The following is a 19,755-nucleotide window of genomic DNA, read 5'->3' on the forward strand; positions in this document are numbered from 1 at the left end:
CGAGTACGAAATACGAATTTTTTGCCTAGAAAAACGTGTTAAATTCAGAAGAATGACAAATAGTGCTTTATTCAAATATGATCAATCATTTGTTATGCATTTTTTTCATCTTTCAGGCAATTTGTGAATACCATGCCAGGAAAAAATTTCCCCTGTTGCTGTGAATCATTCATTGATCAATTTTTCACATCTTTGTATGAACTTAAGCGTTGCTCAGCAACCCATTGATGCAAACAAGTGGTAACTGGAAGGAGCCAATACTGGTGAATAAGCCACATGAGGTAGAACCTCCCAGCTGAATGCTTCCAGTGACTCAGGAGCATTATCATGAAGAAAATTGACTTTGTGTTGCATGTTTCATTATTGTGGCCTTTTTTCAACCAGCAAACAGTCCAAATTGATCAATTGCTGTTGGTAGTGTTTAGTATAAACCATTTCCCCAGGTTTTAACAGCTCATAATAGACCACACCCCTCTGGCTCAACCAGAGCATCATCTTTCTGACAAAGTGATTCAGTCTTGCAGTCAATGTGGATAGTGTGCCTGGGTCTACACATGATTTTTTTTGCACTTGGGTCCTTGAACTAAATCCACTTTTCATCCCCTGTAGCTATATGATGCAAAAATTACTTCCTTTTGTACCGAGTGAGCAAAATGTCAAGTGCTTTGAGCATTTCCATTTGCCTGTCATTCAACTCATGTGGTACCCATCTACCGGTATTCTGAATCTTTCCCATCACTTGTAGCCAATTACAAACAGCTTGTTGACTAACGCCTGATTGCTTGACATGTTATTTTTTGTGTTTGCGAATCATCTTTGTTTAATAGTGCTTCCAATTCCATATCTTAATATTTTTTGGCAGTTTTACGCACTTCTTGTCTGCAACATCGAAGTCACCATTTAATTCTAAACCATCGTTCACCCATATCTTCCAATGGAGCATTTTCACCATAAGATCCTTAAAGTAGTCAGTATGATTCAGCAGCAGTTTTCTTCAGATTAAAACAAAAAATTAATGCTGTCTGCAAATGCTCTTTGTTAGATACAAATTTTGACATGTTGAGCACAACACTATGCACACACTATCCCAATTTATCACTTGTGGATGCCTTATACTTGTTGATGACACAACAAAATGGCACAGTGTCAAATGTTTATAGCAGAAGCTGCACTGGCATGACATCTGTTGTCTGAAATCCACATTTCATATTTGCACACCTGGTATGAGGAGTTGACAAGGAGGAACACTGTAGGTAGGATAGGGGTTGGCTAGTGGTGTCCGTAGGTGGCAGCAAGATGTCAGCAGGCTATATAACTTTTGGAGGTGGTGGCTGGAATGCTCCTCTAGGACCGGAATAGGAAGTGCTGAGTGGGTGGATTGGCTTCATATTCCTATGGAAGATGCAGGTGCAAGACCTGCCCAATCTGGCTACCCAGCACTTCTTATTCCAGTTCTGTCACAGATTTATCCTACCCCATCAGGGGTCAGGCTATGTGTGAAAGCAGCCCTGTCTTACACCAGCTCTACTGGAATCATTGTATGACTTTTCATATTGGTATGACTACCAACCAACTGTTCACCAGGATGAATGACCACTGCCAAATTGTGTCCAAGAGCAAAGTGAGCCAAACTTTCACATATACAACTGTCTTTTATGATTCTTAAACCAAGTGTTAGGGATGATTAAATTATGCTCCATGCAAAACTCTACCAAGTGACTTCCTCTTTCATTGCTTTCTCTCAGTCCATATTCACCTACTATTTTTCCTTCTCTTCCTTTTCCTAGTACTGAATTCCAGTCGCCCATCGCTATTAAATTTTTGTCCTCATTAACGATCTGAACAATTTCTTTTATCTTGTCATATCTTTCATTGTCTCATCATCATCATTATCATCTGTGGAGCTAGTTGGCATATAAATTTGTACTACTGTGATGGGTGTGGGCTTCCTGTCTATCTTGGCTACAATGATGTGTTCACTATGCTGTTCGTAGTAGCTTACTTATAATCCTATTTCCTGATTCATTATTAAACCTACTCCTGCATTACCCCATTTGATTTTGCCTTTTTAATCCTGTATTCAACTGACCAGAAGTCCTGTTCCTCCTGCCAACAAACTTCACTAATCCCCACTATATCTAACTTCACCTGATCCATTTCCCTTTTTAAATTTTCTAGCCTACCTACCTAATTTGTAGAATGCCAGTTTTATTTCTCCTGATAACAACATCCTCCTGAGTAGTCCCCACCTGAAGATCTGAATGTTGGACTATTTTAACTTCTGAATATTTTACCCAAGAAGACATCATCCATATTTAACCATGCAGTAGAGCTGCATGATTTCAGGAAAAATTACAGCTGTAGTTTCCCATTGCTTTTGGCCATTCGCAGTACCAGCACAGCAAAGCCGTTTTGGTGATGTTACAAGGCTGGATCAGTCTGTTACCCCTGCAACTACTGAAACCCTCTTCATGAACCACACATTCGCCTGGCCTCTCAACAGATACCACTCCATTGTGGTTGCACATACAGTACAGCTATCTCTATCACAGAGGCATACAAGCTACTTGACCAGCAGCTAAGTCCGTGCTTGATGGAGGGAGGGGGAAAGGGGGTTTGTCTATTAATGAAAGAAAATAGCACCATTTTGGGATTTTGCCCTGCAGGGTAGCTTGAGAGCTATGGTCACTGCATATTAAATAATGGGACTGTGCCTGTGGGAAGATTTTCAGCCACACAACAGTTAATATGACTAATCTCAGTGGACAGTTAAGTGGTACAATTGTAAATGAGCCATCTTGTATTTTTATATGAGCTGCTTTGAACTAGAGGTATTATTGAAATGAACTATGGCCACTGCTGCTTTTTATATGGACTGGATTAGACTTATGGTAGGATAGTGACTACTGTGCTTCCTGATTGCTGCATGACTAAAGTGATGTACACGTTACATGTCCTGTGGAAATTGGTATAACATTCCCATATGGCACTTCTATTAATAAGTGGATTGTTTCCACTATCACAAGACTTATTTTGAACTAACCTTGATGACAATATGCCTGCTCAATGAAGTTGTGAAGCTTGGACTTATATTAATTTCAATCAGGACCTGTTATTGTTTGGTTTGTGGACCAGAGGACAATTTAATCCATTGTTATAGAATGCTACTTCTTTGCTGAATAAATGTGTGTTGGTTCTAAAGTGAGGCTTACAATGCAAGAAAGGCCATTAATTGCTGGTATCTATCACAGCCACTTTACCACTTTATTTAATTCTTTAATGACCATAATTCTCATGCTACCAATGGGGGTGTGTGGCAAGAGACCAAAATAGTGCAACAATTCTTTCACTAACAGTTGAGCAAAACCTCATACTGTTAAACAACATTTAGCCCACGTGGTACCTTCACCTTATAAAGGCTTGGTGCTGTCCGTCCCATCTCTCTGCTCTCTTGAATTATATTGTATCTGAAGAATCTAATTCAGTAGTTAGGCTGGTACTATATATCTACAATTGTCAGAATCAATAGACAAATGGTATGTGTTCATGAAACAGGCTTCTTCTTTTACATCTTGCTGCTCACGCACTCCATTGCAGGGTTCTAAGTCCCACTGTAGACACGAGGACACACACGATTCTGTCTTGAATGTGTAGTACAACTGGATCCAGTTGGCTTTGGGTAGTATAATGTGTTAATGTTGAAACAAGCTTGCATATGCCCCCGTCAAGTCATGAGTATTATTATGAGTATTATTCTGATTGTTGTTCCTAATGTGCTTTGACGAGTTACAATAATTTGTGACATCTGCCATGGTACTTTGACCAGCTTGAGACAATGGAAGGTCTGGTAGTTAAATAGTAACACTGGCGGCAATTGTGTTGCTGTAGAGTTACCTGCCACCATGATTGCTCCTTTCTTGCATTGATTCATAACATTGATTCCCAACATTCCCAAAGGTGTGTGTATGCCATCACTTGCACTGCAGTAGAATGCACACTGTCATAACTGCATTGCGAAGGACTATTGTAGACATCATTTGTGTGGTGTGACAGGTGGAATTTATCTGATGGTTGTGATTGTCGGAGGGGATAATTACTTTTGGTTCTTGTAACTGTTTAATGTATGAAGAAGAATCCACCAAATATAGACCCTCTTGTGATGAGATTTTATGAATACCACTTAACAATGGTGCAGAGTTGGTTCATGGAACACCATGCTCTGAACAGCTGGTGCTCAGGGCTGCATTTAGTAACCATACCCCTTCTGATCATTAAAATGGGTCATTGCTTTCTAATTTTGGACTGTACAGTGATCAGATAATTCTCTAGCAAAAGGGGATCTTTTCCTGAGTGGAATTTTTTAAAAATGTGATAAAAAAATTGGCTGGCTTGCTGTGAAAGATTCCTTCAGATTGGATTGCATCTGAAATATTTATGCTATTGTAAATGAAAACCACATCAAATGATTAATTTCGTAACTCTGTAGCACATAATATTTTCGCCATTATATGTCCAAACCAAAATGTAGAGAGAGTATATAAATTCTGAGAATTTACAAATTATGAGACTTGCAAAGAAAATGTGACAAGTATATACATACATAGGTTTCTGTGGCAGATGTCAATCTCAATAATTTCCCTCTGGGTATACTGTTGCATCATCTTATAAAATACTTAAAAGTACCAGAATACCGAAACAACCAACATTTCAGATGCATTGCAGTGACTTTCCTCATGGTGTATACTGTGTGACAGTTCTGCCTGCTTTATCTCTTCGTTGATCGTTATCCTCAGTGTCGACATACTGACTGAAAATATAGGGGGTAGAAGTGCGACTACTGTCTACTGTCAATGTGGTAGCTGACAGATGCACAGTTGCGTTTCACAGTGTTTTAATGTCACTATTCATAACCCCCCATAAACACATTTATATGACCAGAGCACTATTGTTTGACTTTTGATAAGCCTCATTAATAGGTTGCAGGTGAACATCCACATACTTCTACAATAATTTCCTGTTGAACATCTAGGAACAGTGAAACAACAAAGTTCACAGTCCTTGAAGAATAATCAGGTACATATGGAGCAGACACTGTCATTGGTTTAACACGTGGCCTATTGGTGTAACACATATTTGACTGTTAAGTTGATGCATTGTTTGTCATTCTAACCAACACAGGTTCCTCGTCTGAAACTCGGACGTGGACTGACTGTCTTGCGACCAAAAATTGGGCCCTTATATATCCTCACAATAATAGGTGCTGAAACTACACATTTTTTGAAGTTTAGTTTACATAAATTACAATCAAAATTTAACTCATTAAATTAACTGAATTCATCGAAAAATTCTGTCTTTTTAACAGTTTCTTCCACTACAAGAGTTAGGCCGAATTATTTGTTTAAATCATGAAATTAACAAATATTGTTACATAAACAACACTTTTGACAAAACTTTGGAATTATTGAAGGGCTGGTTTTGCTAACATTTTTTTGAATAGATCCAAATAGACCCTTTAAAATTACTATTAGTTGTTACCCCAAATGTTTATAATTAGTACAGAATTTGTATTTGTTTATACGTCAACAGTAGAATTTAAGTTACGAAACAATTACTGATTTCACTCTGTAACAAAAGATACTAACTAGGAATAGTTGAAATAAATTAGAAAATCAAATCAGTTACATACATAAAGCTAAGCACAAAATTAGATATGTTGTTATATTCTTTAAAACTGAGGGCCAACCTTTCCCTTTCATGTAAATGCAGATTATATTCACTTATGTTTATGGTTATTAGTAAAGAATGAATTTAAGGAGGCAAATGGCAAAACAAGAAGGTAAGTAAAATTATCCCAGCTTGCTTTGTCACAACTCGTGTAGCTAGGAGGAGGAGGAGGAGGAGGAGGTAGTGGTAGTAGAAGAGATAGATGTTTCAATGTATTGCATTCCTAATGGTGTCATGAGACCACAGACTTCAATTTCCTGAGATTTTATTGGTCCTAAAATTCTGTTCTAAATTGGTGACAAGTTTGTGGGAACTGCACTTTCATGCAGAAAAATGACATTAGTTCTGCTTGTGCTGTTTGTTTAACCTGCTGCAACAGTGTCCAGTTAGTTTGCTGCCCAGCTAGTGCACATGGCTTGTCTTAATGGACTTACTGACAACCAAGATGTCAAGAGCCTTTAACTGTCGTCTCTAGGATGCTTCAGAATTTCAGCTGCCTCTCTTATTTTATGCATGTACACCCATTGCTGTCTCACAGGTTTACTGGCTTACTGGAACTTTATAGGCTGCATGCAATTGCAGTGGTACTCTACTAGTGCTGGACTGTTGTGCTGCACTGAGTGAGGTGGCGCAGTGGCTAGTACACTGGACTCGCATTCGGGAGGTCGATGGTTCAAACCCGTATCCAGTCATCCTGATTTGGGATGCTACCCTATTCTACATCCTGCGGCTACTCTGCTGTCATCCATCAACTTTGGAAGGTGTTGTGTGGGTCGACCTACCACATTAGTAATACAAAGAACATAAAATGAAAACTGAGAGAGGCATGTAACGCTTTCCAAGCTAACAGAAACAAACAGCATACTAATAAGAAAACTGCAAAGTACTACAGGAAATGCTGCAAATCAACAGCCAGTGGGGCACTTACCAAACATCAAGGGCTTTGCCGAGAAGGCACCAAACCAATTAATGACTCGTGGAATAAGGTCCTGGGTAGTTCATCACTTAGGCCAAAGTATTTATTGCTAATTAAATTTGTCATAAATAACCCATCGCAGTTTGAGAGTAGTGATGTTCACAGCTGCAGAACTAGCAAGTTTCAGTGGCTTGTGAAGGTATACAACATGCAGCCACAAAAGTCTTCAATAGTATTCCCGATAACATAAAAGTCTGACATGTAGAAAACAGATTTTTAATTTTATCTCTAATTGTTTCTTTTCCCTCCTACTCTGTAGTGAGTTTTTAATTAAAAAGAAGTAGCTTGTTTTGTGTAGAAGACATATATGTTTACTTTGTTTGCAAATGTAAGCATGGTTCACTAATAATATGAGTAGTTTCAAACAAAAATGCACTCATTTTTATTAAATTAGGTCATTGTATAAATTTTTATTAGTAAGTCCCCGGATGGAGCAATTAATCTGAACAAATTGTTTACATGTATCTAGTGAACTGACTCTTTCCACATCATTTCAATCATTACTGTATAAATTATCTGTGAAACATTGAATTAATGAGGTAATTGTTGATAGCGGGCCTTTTTATTCCTGTAACACATATCTGTCAGATTCCATACCTTTTGCTCACAAGTTTGTCAGTAAAGTCTATATTTAAATACTTGAATTATATATGTTGCCTGTTTATTTGGTCTCTCCATGGGCTGTATTGTACTGTGACATTAAGGCAGAAAAATCTACCTGACTTTTATTATCTGTTGATACTTATATTAAAATTTGTTTCCTTAATGAACTAAGTGGGATAGTTATTTCTTTTACTTTTAAACAATAACTTGTGTTTTTCAAAATAGGAACTGAACTTTGTATCTGTCTGGAAGTAGAAAATTGATTTGTAATTTGGGAAATGAGTTAATAAGAAATTATTCATCTTGCATTTTCAGGTATATTGTTCTTACAAGCAAGCACCATGAGGGATATACACTCTGGCCCTCGAAATATTCATTCAGCTGGAATGCTATGGATGTGGGGCCGCACAGAGATCTTCTTGGTATGATTTAGTGTGTTCTTCAATTATTATGTTTTTAGATGTAAAGTGACACACTGTGCTTCTGTGAAGGTAATGTATTGTAGACCTGCAACTAGATACTCATAATTGTATTGTGTTTCCTTAAATGTTGTTGCAGGTATATTTATATCTCTTTATTTAATGAGTATTATGCTGGTGTAATGACAGCCTTTGGTTATACCTTTGAAAGTCAACATGAAAATTTCTAAATTGGTTAAGTGATTCCAAGAACTTAAAGTTCATTTCATATGATAAAAATTTGCCAAGGGCGTGAAGATATTTGAATCCCAGGGAAGTTTCTCCAAGCTACCCATGAAACAATTCAGACCAGAAAGAACCATCTTGGTGCCCACCTCCTTACCACTGATATATTTGTAGATTTGTCCTTCAAATATGAAATAAGTGTTGGTATGTATCCTGAATCCCAGTACAAGATGATACTTTGTGTGCTTTAATGTGAAAGTAATACAAAAACTAAAGAATGATTTTCCAGTGAAAAGCTTCATACGTGATACCAATATCACACAAATCATAAGACAGTAGAGTATGACATGTTTATCTTTTAAAAATTCTCCCAGAAATATTCAAATAGAAAATAGACTTGTCAGATACAAATGGAATTAAAAATGAAATTGTCTATGCTGTGTCAAACAATAAAGAAATCATTCTGGATATGACGTTCCTAAACCACTTTCAAATTGCGAGTGATCATAGATGTTAAGACACAGAGTAGAAATGGATACAAAGCTAGAAAGAAAGAAAGAAAGAGCCTTTTCAGACAGGAAACCAGGATTTTAGATTTTAAGAGTATATTTAAGAACAAGATGAAATGTCAGATTAAATTATGCAAGTGTTTTAGTAACATAGTAAATGATGCTTATGCACACTTAGAGAAAAGGAACAATTATTTAACAACAGTGCTTATGCAAACATGAAGAAAGCAAAAGAGAAGAACATCTCAAGCACAAAAACCAGCTTTTTAGGAAAATGGAAGAGATTGAAGCAAATGGTAATAGGAGGATGTCAGAATATTCTAAATCAAAACAAAACTAAACATATCTTTATTTTCCCCATCCTCATAACAGGCTGGTTCCTGTCATCCTGATGTTTGAGTGACATGCCCAGTCTTTTCTTCCCCAACTAGTCTCTGTCTTATCCATGAGGAAGGACCTAATAGTTCTGAAGTTCTCCATGTGTAAATGAGATGTTCAGCTCAGAAAAATTATGGAGATAGTACATTATCCATCTTGGACATTGGGCATAAAATTTTCATTATTATGTACACTGTGTTTGATTGTATGCTGTAGAATGACAAAGGTGTTTATTCATATGGCACAGAGAGTTCTGGCAGAATGTAAATAATATAGGAGTGAAAGTAACAGCTTACCAAATAGTAGAAGCTTCAAGTCATCAACAGGCGAAAATGAAGGAATGAAAACCACGGTAGTGTTCAGATAAATCCTTTGCCAGTAGGATTGCAGAAACGAAAGATGTGTTACAAGAATAACTCCTATCTACGTAGTAGAGGAAAGTTGGTGTTGGAGCAAGTGTCCAGATAGCACATTTTGTGAATAAGCCATTGAAATTGGGCGTATGGTGTTCAGCAGTGTGCTCCACTACTGGGTGGTCAATTTGACATTGATCACAGTTCTGTGGTCACCATTCATTTGAGTGGACAGTTGTTTGCTAGCCACACTCGCCTACAGTGCTGTGCAGAAATTGCTCTAGTCAGGGATGATACTGGATAATCAGGGAGGTGCTCCTATGCAGGTGCTTCTTAGGAATGGTGAGAGGATTAGGGGTAAATAAGGCTATAGCATGAGAAATCTGTTGGCGCACTAGATTCACGGCGGTAGTGCCTGTCAGTGAAGGAATTTGTCAGACCATCAGGCATACCGTGCAAAGACATTCTCATCATTGCATATATGCTGATATTCTGTCCACAAGTAGCCAGGCTATATGGAAATGATTTTTTGATGTAGAAGGGATGACAGCTGTCAAAATGCAGGTGCTATTGATGGTTAGTGAGCTTGGTAGGCACAGAAGTATGGATGGAACCATCGCAGAGGTAGAGGTCAGTGTTCAGGAGGTGGCATGTCAGGCTGAGGAAGGCCAGGTGATGTAAATGGGAGGTAAGGTGTTGAGGCCGTTGTCATGAACTCTCTCTACTATCCTGGAAAAGTTATCTCTATAAGGACACCATTACAGTGTGGCTAATGGCTGTATAGTACTTTGTAGAGCTTGCCATGATGTCTCCTTTGTTGATGCTACTGAGTCTGCGTTGTCAATGTGGTGTCTCGTTGTCTAGGTGATGATTCCTTTGCTGCTCTGGGTCCAGGAAAAAGGTGCATGTTTTTAATTATCACTGGACTAACGAAATCATGACAGTATTTCACAGTTTATGTGTAACAAAAACACATATTTATTGCCCAAACTTGAAAATGACTACACTCAACCGCGGCCAAAACTCAAGTGGCTGAAAACCCATTGTAGACCAAAGATCACGGTCATAAGCTACAAAGAACATACAATTTCAATATCGATTATTGACCGCAACACCTAACCTAGTATTATATTAAGCAAATGCTTTTTAACACAACTTTAGTGTATAATACTGGGTGGCCCAAAAAGGATGGTCGGATTTGAACTGCGTAGTACCATTGAAAGGTGAGGAGGGGGGACCACTGCCGGCCGTCTGCAAGTCGGCCATTACACCCAGTTTGCCACGAGATGGCGCAGTGGACGGTCGAGCATCGTGTTTTTGCTGTGGAACAGTTTTTCAGAAATGATGAATCGTTTATTACTGTGCAACGATTGTTTCGACAACGTTTTGGTGTAGCGCGTGATGGACCCATTCCAGATCGCAGATCCATATCACGTTGGGTGACTGCATTCCGGACAACAGGGTCTGTCAAAAGTGGTAAATCTACAGGGCGTACACGTACGGCAGTTACTCCACAGAACATTGATGATGTTAGAGCGTCAGTGCTGCAAAGCCCGCGTCGTTCCACTAGGCGTCGTGCTCAAACTTTAGGCCTCAGCCGTAGTTCGTTGCAGCGTATTTTAAGCCGTGAGTTACAGTTTCACCCATACAAAATTATGATCACGCAAAAGCTGTATGATCGTGATTTTGAGCAGCGAAGACGATTTTGTGAATCAATGCTTGACATCTTGTACTCTAATAATGATGTTGTGCTTCTTATGTCAGATGAAGCCCATTTCCATTTAGACGGCTATGTCAATAAACAAAACTGCAGGTACTGGGCAGCAGATAATCCCAGAGAATTGCACCAAAAGCCTCTTCATAGTGCTAAGGTAACAGTCTGGTGTGGAATTTCAAGATTGGGGATTGTTGGTCCTTATTTTTTTGAGGAGAACAACGCTACAGTCACAGTGACCTCGAAACGTTACGTTAACATGCTACGTAGCTTTTTGGTGCCGAAACTGCGAGAGTTACATGTAAATCGAGATCGAATTTGGTTTCAACAGGACGGGGCCATGGCCCACACAGCCAATGACTCCATGTGTGTTTTAAGGCAGATGTTCCCCCACCACATCATCTCGCGTTTTGGAGATGTCCACTGGCCCGCGAGATCACCTGACCTCTCAGCCTGTGATTTTTTTCTTTGGGGATACCTAAAGTCAAAAGTCTACGTACAGAAGCCCCGAAACTTAATTGATCTGAAGGAGGCAATCAGTGCGGAAATTATGGCAATTCAAGAAGAAACAGTAGTGAAAGTGATGGAAAATTTCGAGGAAAGACTTGTGGAATGCATCACCGAGGAAGGACACCATCTTCCGGAAGTCATTTTCCGTACATGATTTTTTGTGGTTAGTTCTTGTAATTGGGTGCCTGGGAGCATTTAGTTACGTAATTGAATAAAATTAATTTGTAAAACTGATGGAGTTATAGTTATTTAAAATGTGACCATCCTTTTTGGGCCACCCTGTATAACAAAATGAGATCTATATGTCAGTTCCATTACAATAGCCCCCCAAGAATTTTGTAAGTATGAACATGCAAACAAAAGTCTGACACCAGAATAATGGAACTGCTAAGAATATGATTTTAAATAAATTAAAATCTTTAATAGGACTGTTTTCTTTGAATTATGCTAAATTTCCACCCGTAGCGATTGGCATGGCATTAGGTTTAACACTGAAATTGTGTTACACAAAGTAAAGCAAAACATACAATTGTTAATCTTAAGGTAAATGAAATACAAAAGAAGATTCATAATTTTCACTTAGAAGAGTCCATAATGCTGTACAACTTCACATTAAACCACTGAAAGATTGTAACTTTTAACTGCTGGTTTGTTTTACTTTCTTTCGTTGACCACTTTTCTCACTTCTCACAGTAATGTCCCACATTGTCCATCTGCACTTAGGTGACTTCCGTTAATCACGACCATTTCCACAGCTTAGCTGTTTGTATTGCTTCATTGATTATAATGCCATGTTATCTAAAAATCTCATACAGGGATCACCTTTTGGTTACATAATGTTTATATGTAAGTACATGGTTAAGATACATATTTATCCTTCTGGTAATATTTATCCAATGGGAGACGTTTACAGGATCTGTGATACTACACAGGTATGGATTGGTCCAAAAAGGATCCTTTAAATAATAATAAATTCAATAAACATGTAATACAAATGCATTAACATATTGGGTGTAAAATGTCTTATCACAAACTATAAACTAGGATAAACTAGGATAAAAAAAAATTAAATTGTTTTTCAAAAGTAAAGTTACAGTCAGTCTGTTACAATGGCTCATAATCACAGTAAAAGTGCAAGGGTAGGATCATGTTTGAAAGTTTTAGAATGGTATGTATATATCAAAATTAGAAAAAAATATTACTGCCTATGCTTTGCAGTGGTTGAGAAACAAATATACAGTAATTCATGTGGTTTACTAAAAACGATTCTCCCCTAGTATAGTTGGACATTTCAACGACTTAGGTGTGTTGTAATTAGAACTCTGCCTTTAAGATTAAAAAAAAATTAAAAGAACTGTTAATTGTTACGAGACAGATTTAGTGCTGATTAGTAGTTTGCATTTTAAATGATGTCTCAACGAGTGTGGTGTGAGAAGGTTACACAAGCTAAAATTACACAAATTATCAAATATCATTCAAATTGCATAAACATACAGAAATATCAAGAACTAACATGATAAACATGTTACACAGAGAAAATTCATCGCAAACACTTCGTACAGCATATACATTTTAAACAAATAATAAACTAGGACACAAAACTGTATCAAAATCAGTCAGTTTTTATACATAACATTTCATAATTTCCAGTGAAAAACTTTTGTTGAGTCACCTTTTAACTTTCTCAGAACAGTCTTACCCCTTTTGTTTATACATTTTCAATGAAACAAATTTCCTTAGCCCGAGAACTTTCCTGGATTTAGGATACACCAAACGGTATTCATTAGGGTGTGGATGCTCTGCAGTCTCGAATGGACCCATGTATAATCAAAGAATTTCTTTATTTCAGAAGTTAGATTTTTTTATTTCTCGTGTGAGTTTACTAAAACATAATCTCCAACTTTAAACTTGGATGCTTTGATCTTGCCTTCTTGTTGTCTTTTTCTAATTTCCCCCTGTTTTATCATTGTTTCTTTGACTATGGCTTCACGTTCACGCATAGTTTTCATTGTGCATGGTGGAAATTCTACGAGTTCTGTGATAATGTTGTCTGGTTTTAGATGAAACACAATTTCATAAGGTGAAAATCCTGCGGAAGTGTGTTGCAAGCTGTTCATGACATCTTCAAAATCTCGTACATGGTCGTACCATGTAGGTTGTTTATGACTGCAATATGTATGACATAAATGACCAATCTCGCACATATACCTCTCAGCTGGGTTTGACGACAGGTTATATACAGGTATTTGAACATGTTTGATTCCCGATTTATCAACAAAGGCTTTCCAAACTTTTGACAAAAACTGAGAACCGTTATCCAACAAGATTGCTTTTGGTTTCCCAACATTTAAGAAATAGTCTTTTTCAACTTTTGTAACTATCTCTTTGCCTGTGGCTTTTCTGACAGGATACAACTTGATTACATCCACTATGACAAACATGTAGCAGTGGCCTCTCCTACTTCTTGGAAGAGGCCCATAAAAATCAACAGCGAATAAATCTAGAGGTTGCGCAGGAGTAATGTTTTGCATTTCAACTTGACATTTTCTGTTGCTTACTTTGACTCTTTGGTACTTATAACAAGTTGACAATTCTTTTCTAACTTTCTTGGCCATATTGTAGTAGTATATGTTTTCTTGTAATTTCTGGATACACTTCTGAATGCCACAATGACCATTAGAACCATGAGTATACCTAATTAACCTCTCAGCTTCATCCTCAGGCCAGCATAGTTTCCAGTTGTCCGAGTCTTCATCAGTTCTCCTCAATAGAGTACCTTTAAACACCTTACATTACTTGTCTAATTTTTCATAGTTCTTTTTCCCTAAACAGCTCTTCATTAATTTCCAATTTGTATCACAGTTCTGGCTCCTCCTGATTTTACCACACAATGATCTAACAACTTTCATCTGTGACTCCTTTAATATACCTCATTTTAAACTGTTTTTCTTCATTCTGATCAAAAATTTCTGTTTCCCCTCCTACCAGTAACCTTGATAGAGCATCTGCAACTATGCTGTCAATGCCTTTAGTATACTTAATTTCAAAGTTGAATTGTTGTAAATACAATGCCCATCTTGTAAGTCTATCATAATAGAGCTTGCATTCCTTTAAATAGCTCAAGGCTTTATGATTGAAGTACACTATTATTTTATGTCCAAGTAAATAGGTCCTGAATTTTGAAAATGACCACTGTATGGCTAATAACTCTCTTTCTGTGACTGTTTAGTTCTTTTCATACTTCAGTAACATTCTGCTTGCAAATGCAATTGTAGAATGAACTGTCTCCACATTGACTTCTTTTTCTTGAAATAATTCAGCACCTAGCCCATAATCACTACTGTTAGTATGTAAACAGAAAGGTAAATTGAAATCTGGTCTGTATAACAGGTTCTGGTTATTCAGTTCCTTTTTTTATTCTGCTGAAAGCCTCTTGACAATCATTACTCCATATCCAAACAGTGTCCTTCTTTAACACGTTACTTAGACTGGGTGTGTTTAAGCTTTATTTACTTTCAAATTTTCTGTAGAAGCCACATAGCCCATAAAATGTGCAAAGTGTTTTGTTAATGTTAATAGTCAAATAGATACAGGTTTTGTAAATGTGAAAGCTATGGTGGCAGATCTTGAAAATAGAGTAGATTCAAAACTAGCTGTTGTGAATGATAAAAAGTGGAAACAGTCAGTAACACAGTAAAACTCCATGAGACTGAAACTAAGATAAATGTTAGTGAACTAAAAAATACAGTATCAGAGTTGAACCAGAAGTTTGAAATATTTAGCAATGATGTAGCCAACAAAAATTTTTCTGTGAACACATGCGCCTTATTATCCAATATTCCAGTTAAAAACTTTTCTAATAAGTGTAGTTTGCATCCTGTCGACTTTCTGCAGAGTTGTAGAGGCAACTTTTTGCCCAATATGAGTGAAAGTTTCAAAATTAAGTTTGTAAAAAAGTTTTTGGAGGGGGTATCTTTGTCATGGACCAGTCAAAATTTTTCTATGGACATGTCTTATGCAGAATTTGAAATTGAGTTTTTAAAATGGTTCTGGTCTCAAACTGAACGAGACAGGATAAAGAGCGAGTTCCTGAATGGACCAAATTCTAGGGAAACACAGGGGACTATGAAACAGTTTTGTAAAAATCAATTGAAGAAACTTGTACATTTGAGTAAACCCTTTGATGAGCTCACACAGATAGATGCTTTAAAGAGAAGGCTGCCAACAGATGTGCAATGGGACCTCTTTCAACGTAGACATTACGCATTTCATATCTGAAACTGGACTGGAGACTTTGGATAGTGTGGACTGTTGAAAGACTGATGTAAGAACATACTGTGTTTCAGAAACTACATAATGTTTTGAAAGTCATTTGGGTTAGATTTTACTGTTTTGAATGGGCTATAAGACAAGACTGTTCTCCGGTTTAAAACCTGTTATGATTCCACTGTGGTAATGCCACAATTGTGGTTATGACATCCACTTTGAAATTGATTTGATATAACGATAAATTATTCAAAATCTTAATTAGTGGCATAATCAATTAGTGAGAAATGTCATCTGATTCAGGAAGATATGTAGTAACGAAAGTACTGTGTTATAGTTCAGAATTTACCAAACATGGAGGCAAAATGGGAGGTTGAAATCATCGAGGGTCCAGAATTTTAATATCAATTGTTTTTGTAAAATCAAACAATACATTTTTCTTCCATCCCTTAACCCAGTGCTGTTTTCCTTTGTTACTATTTTCTAATGCATTACTATAATCAGTGTAAGGAGGCCCGTGTGTTTCTCTTATTGCCATGCAAACTGCACTGCATGCTCTAATTACGAGCCACAATGTGTCAACCATCTCGGCAGTGCACAACAGATGGCTACAAAACTGTACTGATTGTTGGTGCAGCATGTTCATGTCCCACATTACCCTCATCGATATCATTAATCCTATGCCTTCAAATTGATCACTTCTCCTGCATCACTCTCACATATTTTCATGTGTTATTTCTCATACCTTCCTGTGCCACATGAACTTCATATCGACATACCAACCCCTTCCCACCCCCCACTCCTTCTCCTATCTGTTCCAGTTTGTATGTGCTAACTTAGTCACATCTGCCGCCCCCTTCCCCAACTTATCCCCCGCAGACCTGCAACCCACATTGCAATATTTTTATTTATTTTTTTCTTTGATCTCATTGTGTCGTCACGCCAATTTCAGCTGGTTTTTGCATTTCACTATCGGCCTACTCACTCAGATTTCCTCTTGTTTCCCCGTATTTCACCTGTTTCATCCTTTTCGTGATTTTTCTCATGTCTTTGGTTGTATTTTTGCTATGTTTTGGACATATTTCTACATTATTTACATATTTACACATATTTTTATCCACAACCATCGATTCTTGCTCCTTCTATCTGCATCAATACAGAAACATTTCCTTATCCTTAGCCAGAATCCAATCCCACGCACTGTTTCTGTGTTGTTGCTTGGACTGTTTCCTTATCCTTAGCCAGAATCCAATCCCACGCACTGTTTCTGTGTTGTTGCTTGGCTCATGGAATACCCTGAAAACACCTTACCATCAAATGACCCACCTCCTGCTGCCACCCTTCCTTCTGTAATGATCTTCATCAGTTCACATTCTGCCACTCCTTAACACTCACCAACATAGTCCAGCAAAACCATATCAATCCGGCCAAAATCTCCTTGCAATAACTCCTCTCCATACGCAAAGTTCTCCTGCTATGCAATCCCAAATTCCTGGATCCCATATCACACGCTGGAACTCTTACCCTCCAGGAACTAGAGCAACATGTGCAACGCCACCTCAAAAAACTTTCCACCCTGTTCAGTTCCTACTCCCACCTGGGACTACCACTGTCCAAGATCTCTACAACAACGTCCAAACCTCCCCCGCATCCCCTTATAGCTGACAAACCCCGTCTCACAGACCTACTACATGTACCCCTCCCTCAAAAACTCCTTCCAATCACCAAACACAATCCAGAACCTGAACAGACCCAAAACACAGTCATAGACCTTTCCCCCAAAAGCCCTAGCCCCGTAGAAGTATCAGTCCTTTCCACAGACCTCACCTTTTACCCCACTCCAAAATTCAATCATACAGGACTTGTTAAAGATCTTCTCTCTTTCTTCTGGCCCTTACTGTGGAAACACTTTCTCGCCACCACCCTACCAATCAGACTCAACCAAAGACCAATATTGAACCCTGCCTGAGTCAGTTCACTATCCCTCCAACCATGATCTGCTCCCACTGACCCCAAATCACATCTGTTAACTTTCCAGAATATCTTAACTTCAAACCTTGCCTCACCATCATTCCCCAAATCCCTCAACATGCAAACCTTACATCTGCAGAAAGAACTGCAATCAACCATCTAAAAACTTATCCCCACCTTATAAATTGTACCTGATGACAAAGGCTCCACCACTGTTGTTCTGAACTGCAAAGATTTCTTGCAGGACTCCACCAGCTGTCAGATTCACCCAACTATGAACCCTGCCACAGTGACCCTATTCTAGAAATCCAGCAGGATCTCCAGTCTCTACTCAAATCATTAGGCCCATCCCAGAGCCTCTCTCCGAAATCCATCACTCTCCTCCCCTTACCACTCCCTGCACCCATACCTTCCACAAGCTTCCTAAAGTCCGTAAACCCAATCACCCACGATGCCCCATTGTGGCCAGTTACTGTGCCCTCAATGAGAGAGTCTCTGCTCTTGTAGACCAAGACCTTCAGCTTATTACCTGCTATCTACCCTCCTATATAAAATACATCAACCATTTCCTCCACTGATTCCCCACAGGTCCTGTTCCTTTACCCTGTGGTGCCCTGCTCATAACTATTGATGCCCCCTCCTTTACACTAACGTCCCTAATGTCCATGGCCTTACCACTATTGAACACTATCTTTCCCAACACCTGATGGATTCCAAACCTACAACGTCATTCCCAGTCATCATGACCAACTTTATCCTCACACAGGATTACTTCCCCTGTGAAGGCATTCTAGAACAAATCTGGGGTATGACTATGAGCACCCACATGGCACCATCCTATGCCAGCTTATTCATGGGCCATCTACTGGAATCCTTCCTAAATACCCAGAATCCCTAACCCCTCACCTGGTTCAGATTCATTGATGACATCTTCCTAATTTGGGTCGAGGATGTGGACATCCTATTCACATTCCTCCAGAACCTCAACACCTTCTCCCCCATTTGCTTCACCTGGTCCTACTCAACTCAGCAAGCTACCTTCCTTGATGTGGACCTCCACCTCAAACATGGCTATGTCAGTACCTCCATCCATATCAGACCTACCAACCATCAGCAATACCTCCACTTCAACAGCTGCCTTCCATGCCAAGAAGTCCCTTCCACACAGCCTAGCCACCCTTAACCATCGCATCTATAGTGACAAGTGGTCCCTCTCGAAATATGCGAACGGTCTCACTGAGGCCTTCACAGACTGTAATTACCCTTCCAACCTTGTACAAAAACTGATCTCCCATGCCTCTTATCTCTCCTGTCACCCACCATCTGGTCACAGAGCAGCGTTCCCCTCCTGTCTCAGTACCACCCAGCACTGGAGCAACTTAATTACATTCTTCTCAAGTGCTTCTACTACCTCTTGTCGTGCCCTGAAGTGAGGAATTTCATAGCCACTATCCTTCCCACCCCTCCCACAGTGGTATTCCACTGCCAACCGAACCTACACAATGTCCTCATCCATCCTCACACAATCTCTGCTCCAAACCCCTTGCCTTATGGCTCATATCCCTGTAATAGACCTACATGCAATACCTGTGCCATACATCCTCCCATCACCACCTACTCCAGTCTGGTCACAAACATCACCTATCCCATCAAAGGCAGGGCTACCTGTGAAACCAGTCATGTGATCTACAAGCTAAGCTACAACCTCTGTGCTGCATCCTACGTGGGCATGACAACCAACAAGCTGTTTGTCCAGCCTGTTGTCTGGCACGCTGCCCAAAACAATGTTCTTCATTTCAGTGACTGCTTCGCAGCCTGTGCCATTTGAATCCTTCCCACCAACGCTAGCTTTTCTGAATTGCACAGGTGGGAACTCTCCCTGCAGTATATCCTACATTCGCACAAGCCTCCTGGTGTCAACCTTCAGTAGTCATTATTCTTACCCTTCTAGTCCCTTCCCTGTTCCCATTCCAACACCACACAGCCCTCTACTCCAACTACACATCCACAGTCTTTTTACTTCTCTCCTTTTCGGGCCTCCCTTCTCCCCCCCCCCTCCCCACACACACACACATACACACCACACACCTCACCCACATCCTCTGTC

The 19,755-nt window shown here is 39.0% G+C and overlaps 1 protein-coding gene across 1 annotated transcript in view; it reads left to right on the forward strand.

Annotated features, from left to right (window-relative positions):
• Positions 1-19,755, forward strand: part of LOC126259895 (alpha-L-fucosidase-like) — a 138,555-nt gene that overhangs the window by 51,714 nt on the left and 67,086 nt on the right. Inside the window, exon 3 of the mRNA XM_049956974.1 lies at positions 7,619-7,725. Within this exon, the coding sequence (XP_049812931.1) occupies positions 7,619-7,725 (107 nt within the window). The remainder of the gene's footprint in view (positions 1-7,618; positions 7,726-19,755) is intronic.

Source organism: Schistocerca nitens, chromosome 5 (genome assembly GCF_023898315.1).
Source record: "Schistocerca nitens isolate TAMUIC-IGC-003100 chromosome 5, iqSchNite1.1, whole genome shotgun sequence".
Lineage (NCBI taxonomy): Eukaryota > Metazoa > Arthropoda > Insecta > Orthoptera > Acrididae > Schistocerca > Schistocerca nitens.